Source organism: Eleutherodactylus coqui, chromosome 4 (genome assembly GCF_035609145.1).
Source record: "Eleutherodactylus coqui strain aEleCoq1 chromosome 4, aEleCoq1.hap1, whole genome shotgun sequence".
NCBI lineage: Eukaryota > Metazoa > Chordata > Amphibia > Anura > Eleutherodactylidae > Eleutherodactylus > Eleutherodactylus coqui.
The window spans coordinates 225,594,311-225,610,801 of record NC_089840.1 but is presented as its reverse complement, the minus strand read 5'-3'; the positions used below and the strand labels follow the sequence as shown (position 1 = coordinate 225,610,801).

Genomic DNA, 16,491 nt, shown 5'->3' with positions numbered 1-16,491 from the left:
CACATTTTATAAGTGGGTGCAGGGCATTTTATGTATGTATATTTTGGGGGGCTAATTCTGAATTTGGTATATTGCAGCCTATCATTTTATTAAGGACCAGTGATGTAGTCATACTTTCATAGTTTCATCAGTCCTCACATGTCTGTTGAGATAATTCTGAAGCTTTTTTCTCTTAAAAGTTTGCATTGTGCTGTTTCTCAGTTATTCCTCCAAGAAATGTATGAATAAATCGACAACTGGGTGTTACCATTGCCCTTGTTAAAAGGGTGTGTCTGTACAAACGTCTGAGGCTGGCTGCACGCAACCGGGTCAGATTCTGCATGCTGTGACCCCGGCAACCTCATGTACCTGCAAAATCTATGCAAATAAGGAAGATGGAACAAGACCCCTTCAGCGCCACCTATTGGATGGCAGCATTCCTGCAAATCAATGTCAGACACTTTTATACAGGTCTTTATAATAATGATTGGGATTTGAAAACCAAGCCAGAATTCATACACAGACACACCCCGAAACAGCTGTCTGTGTATAGATTCTGGCTTGGTTTTTCTTATTTGCCTATATTTCCCAGAATGGCTTTATAAGTCTCCTCACTCACCTTCTAGGTGCTCTCTTGTGATGATACCCCTCCCTACCCCTTGTAAAATCTGTAATGTGGATGACTGCAAAGGTGTGCAGGTGGTCATGCGCAGTACAGATTTCTTTTAAAATACCCACGGCCTATCCACAATGTTAATTGCGTATGGTCTTAAGGTCGGACGGCCTCCGTTGACTTTAATAGAGGCTATCTGCAGCAAAATACAGCATGCTACGATTTTTCCTCCACTGGTGGAATACACAATTCGTAAACGAGAGTTTGAAGTAGAATGCGAAAATACGTACCTTTCAATGTGTGTGATTTACTGCGGATCCTCCATGTGGACACTGTTCACGGATTCCGCAATAGGATTATGGTTGTGTGAAGCCGGCCTGATACTAATTGGACAGTGACAGTGTGAGAACAAGCCCCTAATGAGTAACACCCAATTGTTAATGCTTTCATACATTTCTAGGATAAATAACAGAGCGACGGCTAAACCCCGTGTTGTGAGAAAAGATGCTTCAGCCTTTTAGATTATGGGGAATTCTACCTCCAATTCTGCTTTATTTCACAATCCATTATTTAACGAGGACCCGACGCCTCTTCTGACACGTCTGCTTAAGTAAATCATTGTATTCCGCATGGTATAACAATTCTGAAGCTTCCTCTGTATGCATGGCACTATTCTTCTGTTACTTCTCCTAGAAGTTAAGAATAAACTGACAAGTTGGTGTTACACTTTGGGGTGTATCCGTGCCCATTGTCCAATCATTGCTGACACCCTGTTGTCAATTTATTAATTTATTTCCAGGAGGAATAATAGAAGAACGGCACAACATAGATTTCTGAGAAAGGCATTGTTAAATTATGGGGAATACAATTATTTACTAAAACGGAAGCCGATAGGTCCTTTTTAAGCCCATAAATCTACATTTTCGTATCCGTAACACCACCCCTCTTTTCAAGAACACTTGCCCCTAAAAGGAAGCTGTCCTGCAGAATCGTTACAGTGATAACAACCATTTTTAGATGGTGCCAACATTCTCATCAGTGAAATAAAAGGAGAGCAAACCCTGCCGATAAGAGCTTACAGAGTTCCAAAAGGGGCAGCAGAATTAGGGCATCTAATGTATTTCCAAAAATAAGTGAAAAAAAAACAAAAAATGCCATCATATATTCGTGGCCCGATATGAGCTCCTCAAGTTTAGTGAAATAAAAATGGGATAGAGCAGCGTATGTTGTTTTGAATGGTAGTCAATGGTAGACATGTGCAACTGTATAAGGGAACATTCACACTGCGTATTTTGAATGTGTCAGAAACACTATCTTTTCACCTTGGGGAGAGCACCTAGATGGTGAGTGAGGAGACTCAAAAGGCCATTCATGCTCCTCTGGGTAATATGCAAATAAGGGAGATGGAATAATACCTCCACAGCGCCACCTATTGGAAGGTAGCATTCCTTCAAGCCAAAGTTTAGATTCTTTATACAAGCCTTGTAACAATGACTGGGAATTAAAAGCAAAGCCAGACTCCATGTACAGTCAGCTGTTTCAGGGTATTTGCCCCTCATCAGTGTACAGTAGGAGTCTGGCTTTGCTAGTGAGAGGCCTGGGATGGGGGTCAGAAACGCTATCTTTTCTCCTTATGGAGAGCACCCTTTTTGAATGCGTAAAACATATACTGTTTTTTATGCTGTTAAAGGTATAAAAACGTATATTTTAATGTATACATAGTTATATAGGAAAACAAACATAGATAAACATAGACAAACATATATAGTATACATTCACCTACATTTCACAGTTTTGAGCTTCAGCTATAAGTATACGTCACAAAAGTGTAACAATGAATGCAAATGTATACCTCATTTGCAGTACATGTCTTCATTAAAAAAATATCAAAAAAAGTATACGTCTTTATGAAGATGACGCAAACGAATGTGTATTTTTTTCAGAACACAATCACGTAATCAACTTTGTTACATTGTACTGCAAAAAAATCAGAGTTTAGGCATAAACCCGTGAAACATAGGCCATATGATCATATACGCTTGTCTGTTTTACCTCGAGCACTCTCGATGTATTTGTTAAAGTTTTTTGTAACTTTTAGGCTGGATTCAGACAAATGTATATCGGCCCAGTTTTCACGCCCAGCCGATATAAGTCATCTCTCTCTGCCGGGGGGGGGGGGGGGTGGAGGCTGGAAGACCCAGGATCAGTGCTCTGAGCTCCTGCACCCTCTCTGCCTCCTCTCCGCCCCTCTGCACTATTTTTAATGAGGAGAGGCGGGACGGGGGCGGGGCTAATTCTCGGAACTTAGATCAGAGGGGCGGAGAGGGGGTGAAGAGGAGGCAGAGATAGGGCGGGGGCTCAGTTCCTGCTCCTTGCTCTTCCATCCCCCCCTGCAGATGAGGACACCGTATATCGGCTCGGCGTGAAAACCGAGCCGATACACGGTCGTCTGAATCCAGCCTTAACAACATAAATATGTATATATTTACCACATACAAAAAACACAGTGTGAACGCTCCTTGAGACAGACATGCATGTCAGATGCATACGCTTAATGAACCATTTCAATTGATCTTATTGAACTTAATGCCCAAATGTAGAACAAGGAGTTTGCAACATCAATCCATTTCTTAGACTCCATTTGTAGGCCATTATTGTTTTCATTCCCACATTTGAAGAATACGCCAGACGGACTTTTATAAGTTTTCTTCACTCCAGCATGTTTCTGTAATACTGGTTCCTTATGATCTGATACACTGCACCCATAAATGTATCCCTGCCCAGAAGTGACTGCCTCCAGTAGTACAGACAAAAAGTAGAGCTGAAGGAGTCGAAACCCAAGTGGTTACTTTGTGCAGTCGCTCCACTTTTTGTAGGCACTTTCGAAACTGGATGCTGCTTCATAAAATGACTCACAAGCCCACAAATGCCGAACATAGTCTAAGTAAAAATAAATGGTTATACGATCACAGTACTTATTAATACATGAAATGCTGCTTGTGTGAGGCTATGTTTCTAATATGTGCCTAGGGAGGAGTGCGTGTGTAAGTTGGTTTTTTGCCTAATAATGAAGAATAATGTGTGTCTATAACCTGTCTGATCATGAAACGTCCGAATCAGAATTATGGCAGCGTCCAATGAGAAGTCTAAGATCACTGCTTCCTCACAACCTAGAGAAGTTTTCCAAATTTTATAAGATGGCTATCTTTAATAAATAGATCCATGATGCCCCTTCGCCTACACCCAGCAAAATAAGGGCGCTCTCAACATGAGCGGTCTTTGGCAGCGCACTGCGCATGTACCTCCTGTGCGGGAGCACAAAGCAGTATGCAATGCATTGCATACTTGCTCCATGCCGACAATCCCCATACACTATCCTGGCATGTATTTGCTTGAAGATCAGCCATGTGGAATCCGTGGCAAATTGGAGCATGCTGCGTTTTTTTTTCTCTGCTCGCATAATATGCAATTCTTATCCGCGAGTGTGAGGGACAAATCAAAAATGCATGCTTTTCATATACCCCATTTTGCCGTTGAGCCTCCGTGCAGATTTCTCAATTGGAATCCGCCAGTGTGAAGCTGGCCTAAGTCAATGGTTTATCTGCGCAGTGTATTGAATGGCATTGAGCTGCTTTCAGGCCATGTAACTGACATACATGACAATATCACAGGCCTGAGAAGAGGGCACGGTGCTAACCCAAGTGCAGTGGCTTCTTCAATCAGCTGATTGGTAGGGATCACAAGCAGCAGGCCCCCACCAATGGACCTATCACAATGTTAGGTCATTGAATATGTTAGTCCTGGAAAACCTATTTAAAGGTGTGCAGCTACAAAAATCTTTCAAGGACTTTTGCTCTGTGTTTCCTCTTTTAATGCGGTAACTGGTCTACTATAGTCTTTTTAGACACAATTACCATAAAGCTAGTGTAGATTCTCAGATTTAGTGCCCCACATTAACTAGTAGTTTTTATTTTCAGCTTAGTAAAAGTAGCAAAATTATTAAATCTGTGATTTGCCCTAAATTTATTTCCATCTGTTCTAAGCAATAAATGTGGCCTAAACAACACCAATTATCTCTCTCAACTTGGCCAATTTTACAAAAGAGTAGAAAATTCTCAAATTTTACCACTAAGATGTTTTGCATTATCACTTGAGACCAGGGGCGTAACTAAAGGCTCAGGGGCCCTGATGCAAAAGGTGAGCTGGGCCCCCCCTCTATCTGTATCTGTACCCGTACCCATACCTAAACCATGCTGCACAGAGACGTAACTTGAAGCTTCTGGGCCCCAATGCAAAATCTGTAACAGGGTCCCCAACTATAATGCTTTATTCATAGTATTGGGCTCCCTGTATGGAGAAGAGAGGCCTTATGGGCCCCCTAAGGCTCCTGGGCCGGGGTGCAACTGCAACCCCTGCATCCCCTATAGTTACACCCCTGCTTGAGACCTTCTAGGGATACAGTTCGCCCAAAACCTGGCATAACCGGTTTCATACATGCAGGCAAATTACCTTTTTATGGTCAATTATTGGATCTACTTATCTCTGTAGATAATTAAATAATTTCTGAGTTTTAATCACCCGACAGTCTACAAACTTGTTTGGAAACCCTTCAATTATCTTCCCACTCGTCTATTATTGCCACTGTTCTGATGCCTTAAATAACCGTGAAGTGCATGTAATGTTTTTGAAGACTGAGTATAATGGATTGACGTGAGAGTGACCTACTGGATGTTTCCTTTTATATGTTTGCTTTGTCTAGATGTAGGGTTTGGCTTGGAGTCTGCCTTTCATGTATCTTCCAGGGTCCCATTCACATGTGACACATAAAGTTTACTGTAAAGTGCACTTATCAGCCATGTTTGCTGAACTATAACTCATATGTGTATATAAAACTATTTTCTTCCCAATAGCAAATTTTCCTCCAAAAGTTCTATTATCAGAATCATTTGTGACGAAGGTTTTTGTTTCTTTTCCCATTCGTACAGTTTTCTAAATTCATTGCTGCTCTGATCAGACTTTATTTCATCATACTTTGTTTTGCCCTGGAAGCTGCATTCATTGTTTCCTTTTTTTCCCATCCATCTCATTGTCATCTGCGTGTACTGTGGTAAATTGTAAATGCAACAACAGCCTCCGCTCCTTCAGTTCGGATAGGTCCTACACCCTGAACAGGAGCTCTTTCGCCCGGGACAGTATGATGATTGAAGAACTCCTTGCACCTTCAAAGGATCAGGTAAGTTCATGTTCCCTGCTGAAAACACACATATGACTACTTGAAGCAGTAATAACCCCTATCAGTAAAATTAATGTTCTTTCTTATGACAGATGTATTTTACAAGCAGTTGTCTGGCTTCTGAAATCTTTTTGCAAATACCCTATTATTTATTTCTGGACGAAGGGGAGGGGGGATCCATCGTTCAAAACCCTCATCTATTTGCAAAGCAGTGACTGAATACAAAAGAAAACCTCTCTTGCTCTAGATCAGTGATGGCGAACCTTTAGAGACCGAGATGCCAAACTGCAACCACAAACCCAGTCATTTATGGCAAAGTGCCAACACGTCAGGCATATCACAACGTATGATTATTACCTCTGTCATTATAAAAAGGACATGGCCACTTCAAAATAGACCGTGGCCCTTAGTAGTAATGGTGTCCTCCACAGAGGTCTCAGAAGTAATGATGTCCCCCACAGTGGCCTCAGAAGTAATGGTGTCCCCCACAGTGGCCTCAGAAGTAATGGTGTCTCCCACAGTGGCCTCAGAAGTAATGGTGTCCCCCACAGTGGCCTCAGAAGTAATGGTGTCCCCCACAGTGGCCTCAGAAGTAATGGTGTCCCCCACAGTGGCCTCAGAAGTAATGGTGTGCCCCACAGTGGCCTCAGAAGTAATGGTGTCCCCCACAGTGGCCTCAGAAGTAATGATGTCCCCCACAGTGGCCTCAGAAGTAATGGTGTCCCCCCACAGTGGCCTCAGAAGTAATGGTGTCCCCCCACAGTGGCCTCAGAAGTAATGATGTCCCCCACAGTGGCCTCAGAAGTAATGGTGTCCCCCCACAGTGGCCTCAGAAGTAATGGTGTCCCCCCACAGTGGCCTCAGTAGTAATGGTGTCCCCCCACAGTGGCCTCAGTAGTAATGGTGTCCCCCCACAGTGGCCTCAGTAGTAATGGTGTCCCCCCACAGTGGCCTCAGTAGTAATGGTGTCCCCCCCCACAGTGGCCTCAGTAGTAATGGTGTCCCCCCCCCACAGTGGCCTCAGTAGTAATGGTGCCCCCCCCCCCACAGTGGCCTCAGTGGTAATGGTGCCCCCCCCACAGTGGCCTCAGTGGTAATGGTGCCCCCCCCACAGTGGCCTCAGTAGTAATAGTGCCCCCCCCCCACAGTGGCCTCAGTAGTAATGGTGTCCCCCCCCCCCACAGTGGCCTCAGTAGTAATGGTGTGTCCCCCACCACAGTGGCCTCAGTAGTAATGGTGTGTCCCCCACCACAGTGGCCTCAGTAGTAATGGTGTGTCCCCCACCACAGTGGCCTCAGTAGTAATGGTGCCCCCCCCCACAGTGGCCTCAGTAGTAATGGTGCCCCCCCCACAGTGGCCTCAGTAGTAATGGTGCCCCCCCCACAGTGGCCTCAGTAGTAATGGTGCCCCCCCCACAGTGGCCTCAGTAGTAATGGTGCCCCCCCCACAGTGGCCTCAGTAGTAATGGTGTCCCCCCCACAGTGGCCTCGGTAGTAATGGTGCCCCCCCCACAGTGGCCTCGGTAGTAATGGTGCCCCCCCCCACAGTGGCCTCGGTAGTAATGGTGCCCCCCCCCCACAGTGGCCTCGGTAGTAATGGTGCCCCCCCCCACAGTGGCCTCGGTAGTAATGGTGCCCCCCCCCCACAGTGGCCTCGGTAGTAATGGTGCCCCCCCCCCACAGTGGCCTCGGTAGTAATGGTGCCCCCCCCCCACAGTGGCCTCGGTAGTAATGGTGCCCCCCCCCCACAGTGGCCTCGGTAGTAATGGTGCCCCCCCCCCACAGTGGCCTCAGTAGTAATGGTGCCCCCCCCACAGTGGCCTCAGTAGTAATGGTGTCCCCCCCCCACAGTGGCCTCAGTAGTAATGGTGTCCCCCCCCCACAGTGGCCTCAGTAGTAATGGTGTCCCCCCCCACAGTGGCCTCAGTAGTAATGGTGTCCCCCCCCCCCACAGTGGCCTCAGTAGTAATGGTGCCCCCCCCACAGTCACCTCAGTAGTAATGGTGCCCCCCCCCACAGTCGCCTCAGTAGTAATGGTGCCCCCCCCCACAGTCGCCTCAGTAGTAATGGTGCCCCCCCCACAGTGGCCTCAGTAGTAATGGTGCCCCCCCCACAGTGGCCTCAGTAGTAATGGTGCCCCCCCACAGTGGCCTCAGTAGTAATGGTGCCCCCCCCACAGTGGCCTCAGTAGTAATGGTGCGTCCCCCCCACAGTGGCCTCAGTAGTAATGGTGCGTCCCCCCCACAGTGGCCTCAGTAGTAATGGTGCCCCCCCCCACAGTGGCCTCAGTAGTAATGGTGTCCCCCCCCCACAGTGGCCTCAGTAGTAATGGTGTCCCCCCCCCCCCACAGTGGCCTCAGTAGTAATGGTGTCCCCCCCCCACAGTGGCCTCAGTAGTAATGGTGTCCCCCCCCCACAGTGGCCTCAGTAGTAATGGTGTCCCCCCCCCCCCACAGTGGCCTCAGTAGTAATGGTGCCCCCCCCCCCCCACAGTGGCCTCAGTAGTAATGGTGTCCCCCCCCCCACAGTGGCCTCAGTAGTAATGGTGTCCCCCCCCCCCCCACAGTGGCCTCAGTAGTAATGGTGTCCCCCCCCCCCCCCCCACAGTGGCCTCAGTAGTAATGGTGTCCCCCCCCACAGTGGCCTCAGTAGTAATGGTGCCCCCCCCCACAGTGGCCTCAGTAGTAATGGTGTCCACCCCCCACAGTGGCCTCAGTAGTAATGGTGCCCCCCCCCCCCCCCACAGTGGCCTCAGCAGTAATGGTGCACCCCCCATATACTTACCTTCTCCTTGTAGTCTAAGCGCCACTACTCCTCTTCTCGGCGCTGATGTGGGTGCACATACTGTTGGAAGTGTGTGTGCACCCAGAACGCTTCCTCCCTTCTCCTCTCCTCCTGTGGAACTAAGGAGAAGAGCTCCGGGTAGGATGATCCCCGCGATCTGCACACTGACGTCAGAGTGTGCAGCCAGAATCAGTGTTGCTATCAGTGCCGCTGAGTGATTACTGGCTCGGTAGCTGTGGCACCCCGGTCGGTAATCCCTATTGTTGAGAGCAGCCATCGGCGCGTGCCAACAGTGAGGGCTCTGCGTGCCCCCTCCAGCATGTGTGCCATAGGTTTGCCACCATCGCTAGAGGATCCATCATTATATTAGTATACCATTGATTTCAATGAACTGTAAACTCATAAAATGTGTAATACTTAGCTTCCCCTGCGTTGGCACTGCAGGGAGAGTACACACTTGATATTAGGTGCCACCATAGATTATAGCAGATCTGGATTTCTTGCAGCTGTTGCTTCAGAGCTGCAACAAATTGCAAGTTGTAGCACAAATGCATTCACTTACATTCTGTGTGACGTAGGCAAAGTGACAATGCGATTTTTGGCTTTGCGATGTGTGTCGTAGCCAAATTCGCTGTGTAGTCCTAGCCTACTAAGCATCTGTGGGTCAGAGGTTCACACCAGCGCTAGTATGTTATTGGAGGAAGTCATTAATGATTACATTGTAGTCTCAATCCCATAAACCTCAAGATTCAAAAAGATTACAGGGGGTTAATACTTTTGACCTCCTGTATATATTCTTCAAATTCTTCCTACATTTGTTTTATGGCAAGTGTCCAAATTGTATATAATTGAATTTCCGGTAGAATGCACGTTCCTCTAGCCTACAATACAAAGTGCATGTTGTATACAGTCCCGATGACCTTCTATTAATCTACCATTAGCCACACATGCTTCTTATTTCATAAACAACCCTCAGCTGTTCTCTCTGGCTTTTGGCCAAGGAGACTGAAAGCAAAATGTGATAAGAAGTATGGCAAGGAGAACCAACCCATATTAAGATGAAACTTTATGAACTATCTTAAAACATTGTTCCCAAGTCTAAAGGTGGCACCCTGTGTGGTCAGATTCCAATAAGCTAAATGTAATCAACAGCATTGATATCTCTGTTCTTTCTTTCATAACATTCAGCATATTCTTTTATGGGGGTTTGTCCTTAAAGGGGTTGTCCCGAGGCAGCAAGTGGGTCTATACACTTCTGTATGGCCATAATAATGCACTTTGTAATGTACATTGTGCATTAATTATGAGCCATACAGAAGTTATAAAAAGTTTTATACTTACCTGCTCCGTTGCTGGCGTCCTCGTCTCCATGGTGCCGACTAATTTTCGCCCTCCGATGGCCAAATTAGCCGCGCTTGCGCAGTCCGGGTCTTCTTTTCTGAATGGGGCTCCGTGTAGCTCCGCCCCGTCACGTGCCGATTCCAGCCAATCAGGAGGCTGGAATCGGCAATGGACCGCACAGAAGCCCTGCGGTCCATGAAGACAGAGGATCCCGGCGGCCATCTTCAGCAGGTGAGTATGAAGACGCCGGACCGCCGGGATTCAGGTAAGCGCTGTGCGGGTGGTTTTTTTAACCCCTGCATCGGGGTTGTCTCGCGCCGAACGGGGGGGGGGGGTTTAAAAAAAAACAAACCCGTTTCGGCGCGGGACATCTCCTTTAAGCAAATGCATGTTAAAGCACTATGTAAAACATGTCCTTAAAGGGCTTGTGTGGTTTAGACAGACCGTTTTCAAACATGCTTTTCATGTATCTATCCACACAGTGTGTGGTCTGCTCGTCAGGACCCGCATCTACTAGTCAGCGCAGAAGGCAGATACAAAAAGTTTTTCTGACAACGTTCACCGTTTGGGATAAATAACCCCTGAACACTACAAGTTCCCCTGAATTTCTGAATCAAGTTTCCTGACAGTTCGCACTCTCGCTGGCATCTTCCTGAGTGTTCTTGATTGAAAGCCTCGGCCACCTCATGTGAACTTCTATTAGTGACCATTAAGATGATTCCAATTCTGTCCTGGATGGTTGATAGCATTTTCTGGTATCTGAAAAAACATGCAATTAGTGTTTTCGGTACCACATAATTCAACATAACAACTTTATTAATACTCAACATGACATCTTCAAGAACTTGAAAATCATTGTGGGTATTGAAAAAATGGCCCCACCTATCAATGCCTGATGAAATTCTATCTTTAAGGGCTCTTTCACATGGGTGTGAAGATTTTCAGCCAGCCTTGTCACGGCTACAGCGCGGCCGAAAATCGTGTGAAGGAGAGGCAGCCATGACCAAGTCATGGCTGCAACTCCCGTTTAAGCCCATTCAGGCGGCCGAGGCTGCGGCACATATATACTGCAGCCTTGGAATATCATCAGCCGGGAAGGGGAGGGTGTGGAGTGGCAGGAGTTTAGCTCTGCTAAACTTCCACCCCCTCTACGGCCCTTGCCAGCTTACGACATAGGGAGGGAGTTTAGCAGAGCTAGTCCCTCCCCCTCTCTGTTTCAGCCTATAGGAGCTGCTGGCAAGGGGCAGTGGGCGGGACATTAGCATACTAGCTCCCACCCCCTCCTATTTCAGACAGCCAACAAGGGGAGGAGAGGGAGAGGGAAGGGGGAGAGAGTTTAGCAGTCATGCTGCTAAGCTCCCTCCCACCTCCCTTCTCTGGCAGCTGTCATAGGCTCCCATAGGAGTCTATGGCAGCGGCCGTATTCTGTCCCAAAAAAAAGTTCCAGCATAAAAGTGCCCAGCATAACCAATGCCTCACATGGGTAGCGTATATCGGCCAGCCGTCAAAACAGGGCTGATATACGCTCGTGTGAAATAAGCCTAAATCACGTATCCCATGACCACCTTTCTATTGACGTTTATCGGGTAAATTCCAAGATAAATGCTATCAAGATGAGCAACAGGCACCACCATAATGCCAAAAGGTTTTCCCCTGCCCAACTGAGTGTTCTACAAAATTTTCTACTTGCATTCTTTTCGTTTTGAACATATGCTAAGTGGCCCTGACTTTTGAATCATCCTGTCCAATAACCCCAATGCTCAGGTTCTGCTTCCCGTGTTCCCAATAATGCAAAATCTAGGGTACAAATCCAGCCCCACATATAATGTTATTGACAAAGATATCTCTATCTGGTCCTTAAAATCTAGGAGACCTTGTGCGTTATTTTATTTTCTAGCATTTGCCAAATATTTGTTACAAAGCCATTTGTTTAATCTGGAAAGTATAAATCCCCCATCCTGTAAGAGGTTGGCGGACCTCAGGACACAGAACAGCTGAGAAGCTGTAAAGAGACGTCTTTTAGCGCGTATACAACCAGGTAACATACTGATTACAGTTGGGTGAACTTTTTAATCCTGTTCGTTTTCGGAAACCATCTGCTTGACTTGAGGTCATCGACAATCCTGTAACGAGCAGCCGTCAGGTGTTTAAATAATACATTTACTAATGAACAGGGGAAAGCGCTTGGCAGGAACATGCCTATCTGCGCACCTGGACTAACAGGTAATTGTGAGCCACTCACATAAGATTATCCGTGTTACGTGAGTCAATCTATTCCGAACAATAAAGTTTCCAGTGCTGGGGTATGGCCAAAAATGGCTGAATGTAGTGGGATCATCGTTCCAGCTGCTTTTTTACATGCAACACAGAATATGAAGTAGAAGACATATGAAAGCAATGTAAACACGGACATTTATATATACTGACTGTTGCTTTGCACAATATAGTAGGTCTAGGAGAATAGCATTTCTCCTTGTGGCCACCACAATAGTATTAGGCAATATGTAACTTCAGTATGTAACATAGAGGGTTAATATTAAAGAAATGGACACTTTCAATGTTATGTAGAACCAAAGCCGGTCAAAAGGTAGACATGCAAAATATGTGTAGCATAAAATTGGGGTGAAAGTTTTGCACTTGCAGCTTTTGGTGACCTCTGCACCCGGGAGGGATCGGAGAGCAAGAGATTGCAGAATACTGGGTGTTTATGCAAAGGGGAAAGTTCTTCAAGACAACTGTAGTCGAGGGACAAGGGGATCGGGTTTGTCAAAACCCGACCACATAGAATATTTGTCATACAAACTCATTATAGGAGACCAGTAGTTGATCTGCCGGAGTTCACCACTCAGGACCTTGGCTCATCAGCTGATTGGTACTCGCTGTCAGCTCTGCAATACAGAGGGGTATGGAGTGGAAGCTGCTGCTTCGACCCCCTGTGCAGTGGCTGGTGCTTGTAACTGCAGGCACACCTCCCATTGATTTTAATGAGAGCTGAGTCTACAATTATAAGCGCCAAATGCTACAAGGGGTTGGAGCAGCGGCTTCTGTTCTGCACACTTGTGTGTGGCGGCACTGACAGCGGGCACCCAACTATCTGATTGGCCAGGATTCCAAGTGGTGGAGCCCAGCCAATCAATTATTGATGATCTGTCCCTGAAAAGCCCCTGTAAAGAAATATGTTAAAAAGCCATGCAAGTGGTTTTGCTACATCAATAATATTTTGCTTTCTATGAAATACACCTAAAACACAAGGCCTGCCATCTCTTTTTATATGGCCATGCAACAGGCATTCCACTCAAGCCAACCTGCAGTTCTGGTCCACAGCGGCAGTACCGAGTCTGCTGACCTCTTGCCTCCCCCCTCACAGACTCGGTAGCGACTGTGGGCAGACTTGAGCTGTCGATTGGGTGAGTGGAATGCCTATAGGGAAGCTGCCCGGCCAGAGGTCAATAGGGTGTGTGGGGGAGGCACTATTACTACTGGACACACCATGGCAGGCACTATTACTACTGGACACACCATGGCAGGCACTATTACTACTGGGGCCACTACAGGGTCACTATTACTACTGGAGCTGCTATGGAGTCACTAAATATCACTGGGGCCACCATGAGGGGTCACTATCATTACTATGGTCCCTATGGGGGACCATATTACTACTGGGACCACTACAGGGTCACTATTACTACTGGGGCTGCTACGGGGTCACTATATATCACTGGGGCCACCATGAGAGGTCACTATCATTACTATGGTCACTATGGGGGACCGTATTACTACTGGGGCCACTATGGGGCTCACTACTGGGGCCAGTATAGGGGATCGTATTACTACTGGGGTTACTGTTACTATTGCAGCCACTATTACTATACAATCTTACAATTATAATCGGCCTTTTAAAGGCAGCCATAAGACTGATGTAGCCTCAGTGAAAATGAGTGAGACATCCCTGCTATAAAATGTTGAAAATGTATATTTCCTTTATTGTAACCCTGTACTATTGTGCCAATTTTTTCATCCAAAGCCAGAAGTGAATTCTAAGGGAGTGGGACATAAAAAGGAAGGACTTATACTTCAGGCTGGACCCACTTCTGGCTTTGTTTTAAAAAAAAGTGCAGTAAAGACTGCAGCGCAGTTGTAACAACTCTAAGCCATAAGGAGTGATGGAGCAATTTCTTGTCTTAATTTTCATATGACTGGCCCTTTAAATGTCCCTGTATTTCGCAGACTGCTGTATTCAGTAGTTACTTCCTTACCCTTTTTAAGCCAGTGCTACAATGACCCCCGCTTTGTATTTACCAGTTGTACCCGTCTCTGTTTCAGCACCTTTCTTTTACAAGAGAGTTTGACTCGGACTCTTTGAGGCACTACAGCTGGGCTGCGGACACTTTGGATAATGTCAATCTCGTCTCAAGCCCTGTGCATTCTGGGTAAGTGGAAAATGGCATTTTATAATGGATATATACATATATGTAATGTTCAATCAAATCAACCAGTGTGTTATTTCAAAGGAAAAGTATGCTATCCGATTTAGTGAAGTCTTGACCCTTGACCCGCACAGGCCAAAGACGGCCCCTTTAAGAGAGAGTAGGAAAATAAAAAAAAAGGAAAGTGTCATTATATACTTGGTAGATCGGCGCCTAATACTGATTATTAGATCAGTGAAGTTGATTATTGATACAGCAGGACATGAGATAAAGTAGCATGCGGCTCAGCAGTTCTCCTCTTGCAGGCCTTGGCCGCTGAGGATTGCTACGTCTGACGTGTTCTCTGCTTGCAGCATCAGTGGGGATCGTCTGGCTTTATAAATAGTGACTCGTATGGTTGCTGCATTCTGTCATGTAGGACAGGACTGGACGGTCACACTGCATGGCAGCTGTTCTAGTAGAATCAGAGGCGCTCTCTTTAGCGGTGGGGAGCAAGACTGCAGGGGATTGCAGATTCTCCACCAGCATCCTGTGAGTCCGTCTAGACTGACTGCTTTATGAGTATCTCTTATTAGGAATCCATAGGCAGGTTACTGCTGGCTGCAGCATAATGATAGGAAATGTATCATTCACTGTAGCCTTGCAAGTTACTACTGTAGAACATAGGCGCTTTTTGTCATATTCATACATACTAGGCACAGAAGCAGACTTGCTCATACACACGGGCACAGAAGCAGACTTGCTCATACACGCGCACGCAGAATCATACTTCCTCATACACGCACGCGCAGAAGCATACTTGCTCATACACGTGCTCACAAAATCATACTTGCTCATACGCACGCACGCAGAATCAGACTTGCTCATACGCGCGCACGCAGAATCAGACTTGCTCATAGGGGCACGCGCGCAGAAGCATGCTTGCTCATAGGCGCACACATTTACTGCTTTGTCAGTTGTTATCCCTGCATTAGTAATTCCCTATGTAATTTTTCACAGCTAGCTATCTTTCATGACCAATGGCGTCTCTACTGTAAAGGCAATGGGCACAGCACTGAACTTTACCTGCTTGCCACAATACTGTCATACCCGCTACTGTCACTAGCTCTATTGCATACAAATGTATACATCGATACAGCTTCCAGTCACTTTTTTTACTAGCTTTATATATCCATATAATATTCGCTCCCCGTAGTGGAAGCCAGAATTACATTACTTATCAAGTCGGGAAAACTTAACAATACAATGACTGACCTTAAATTGATTGTCCCTTAAAAATACTGTTTCTCGTTAAACTATGGACACCATTGGGGGGCAATATTTTGTTCACTTAAATGCACGTACTTTTGACTGACAAGCATTTTTGAAATAGGTATTAATTTAAAAATGTTGCGCTGTTTACCTTCTGCAGCTTCTGTATATCATTGTATATAGAAACTGCAGTATAAGCCTCAATAGGAAATCTGTCAGTGGGTCTGGACTGACAACTTATGGTCCTTTTAAGGCCCATTTACCTACAAAGATAACGTTTCAAATGACTGAAAGATTTTGCGAATGTTTTGCATAAAGTGTTGATGGCCATCTTCATTTGCATGTAAAGGGCCTCCGGGAGCTGTTTGCAGAGCCCAGTGTGTGATTCATCACAGGCCCAGCTGTGTACACAGCTGCATTATTCTCATTGTGGCTGCCCACAATTCGTTTAAATTCGTTCATCATTCGTTCGATCGTCCATCTTTCAGGGCCTGTACCAGTGAGGGCTTAGTCACACGGGCACGTCGGCGCCCGTACACTGGCACCGATGCACCCGTGTGACTAAGAACTTACTGCAGGAAGACAACGGCCCCACTTCAGGACGGACAACTCCCCGCAGCGCTGAAGAAAGAACACATGACCGGCAATAAAGCCGGTCACATGTTCTTTCTACCGGCGCTGCAGAGAGACGTCCGTCCTGAAGTGCGACCGTCTCCTTCCTGCAGTAACACGGGCGCCGATGCGCCCATGTGACTAAGCACTGAATGGGATCGATCGCTGTATACGTGTAACGACTTGAAAACAGCTGAAGGATGTTTTTTATGTTTGCATAAAATGAAGAATGAACATTAAGTGAACGATTAT

At 46.3% G+C, this 16,491-nt stretch overlaps 1 protein-coding gene across 6 annotated transcripts in view; it reads left to right on the top strand.

Moving 5' to 3' along the window:
• The window catches only part of ANK3 (ankyrin 3), a 331,375-nt gene that overhangs the window by 243,259 nt on the left and 71,625 nt on the right, over positions 1 to 16,491 (top strand). For 4 of the 6 annotated variants that reach the window (XM_066600798.1, XM_066600796.1, XM_066600797.1 and 1 more), the window contains 2 exons: positions 5,723 to 5,825; positions 14,273 to 14,379. In XM_066600798.1, coding sequence (XP_066456895.1) covers positions 5,723 to 5,825; positions 14,273 to 14,379 — 210 coding nt within the window. The remainder of the gene's footprint in view (positions 1 to 5,722; positions 5,826 to 14,272; positions 14,380 to 16,491) is intronic. The other 2 variants (XM_066600799.1, XM_066600801.1) reach the window with 1 other exon arrangement.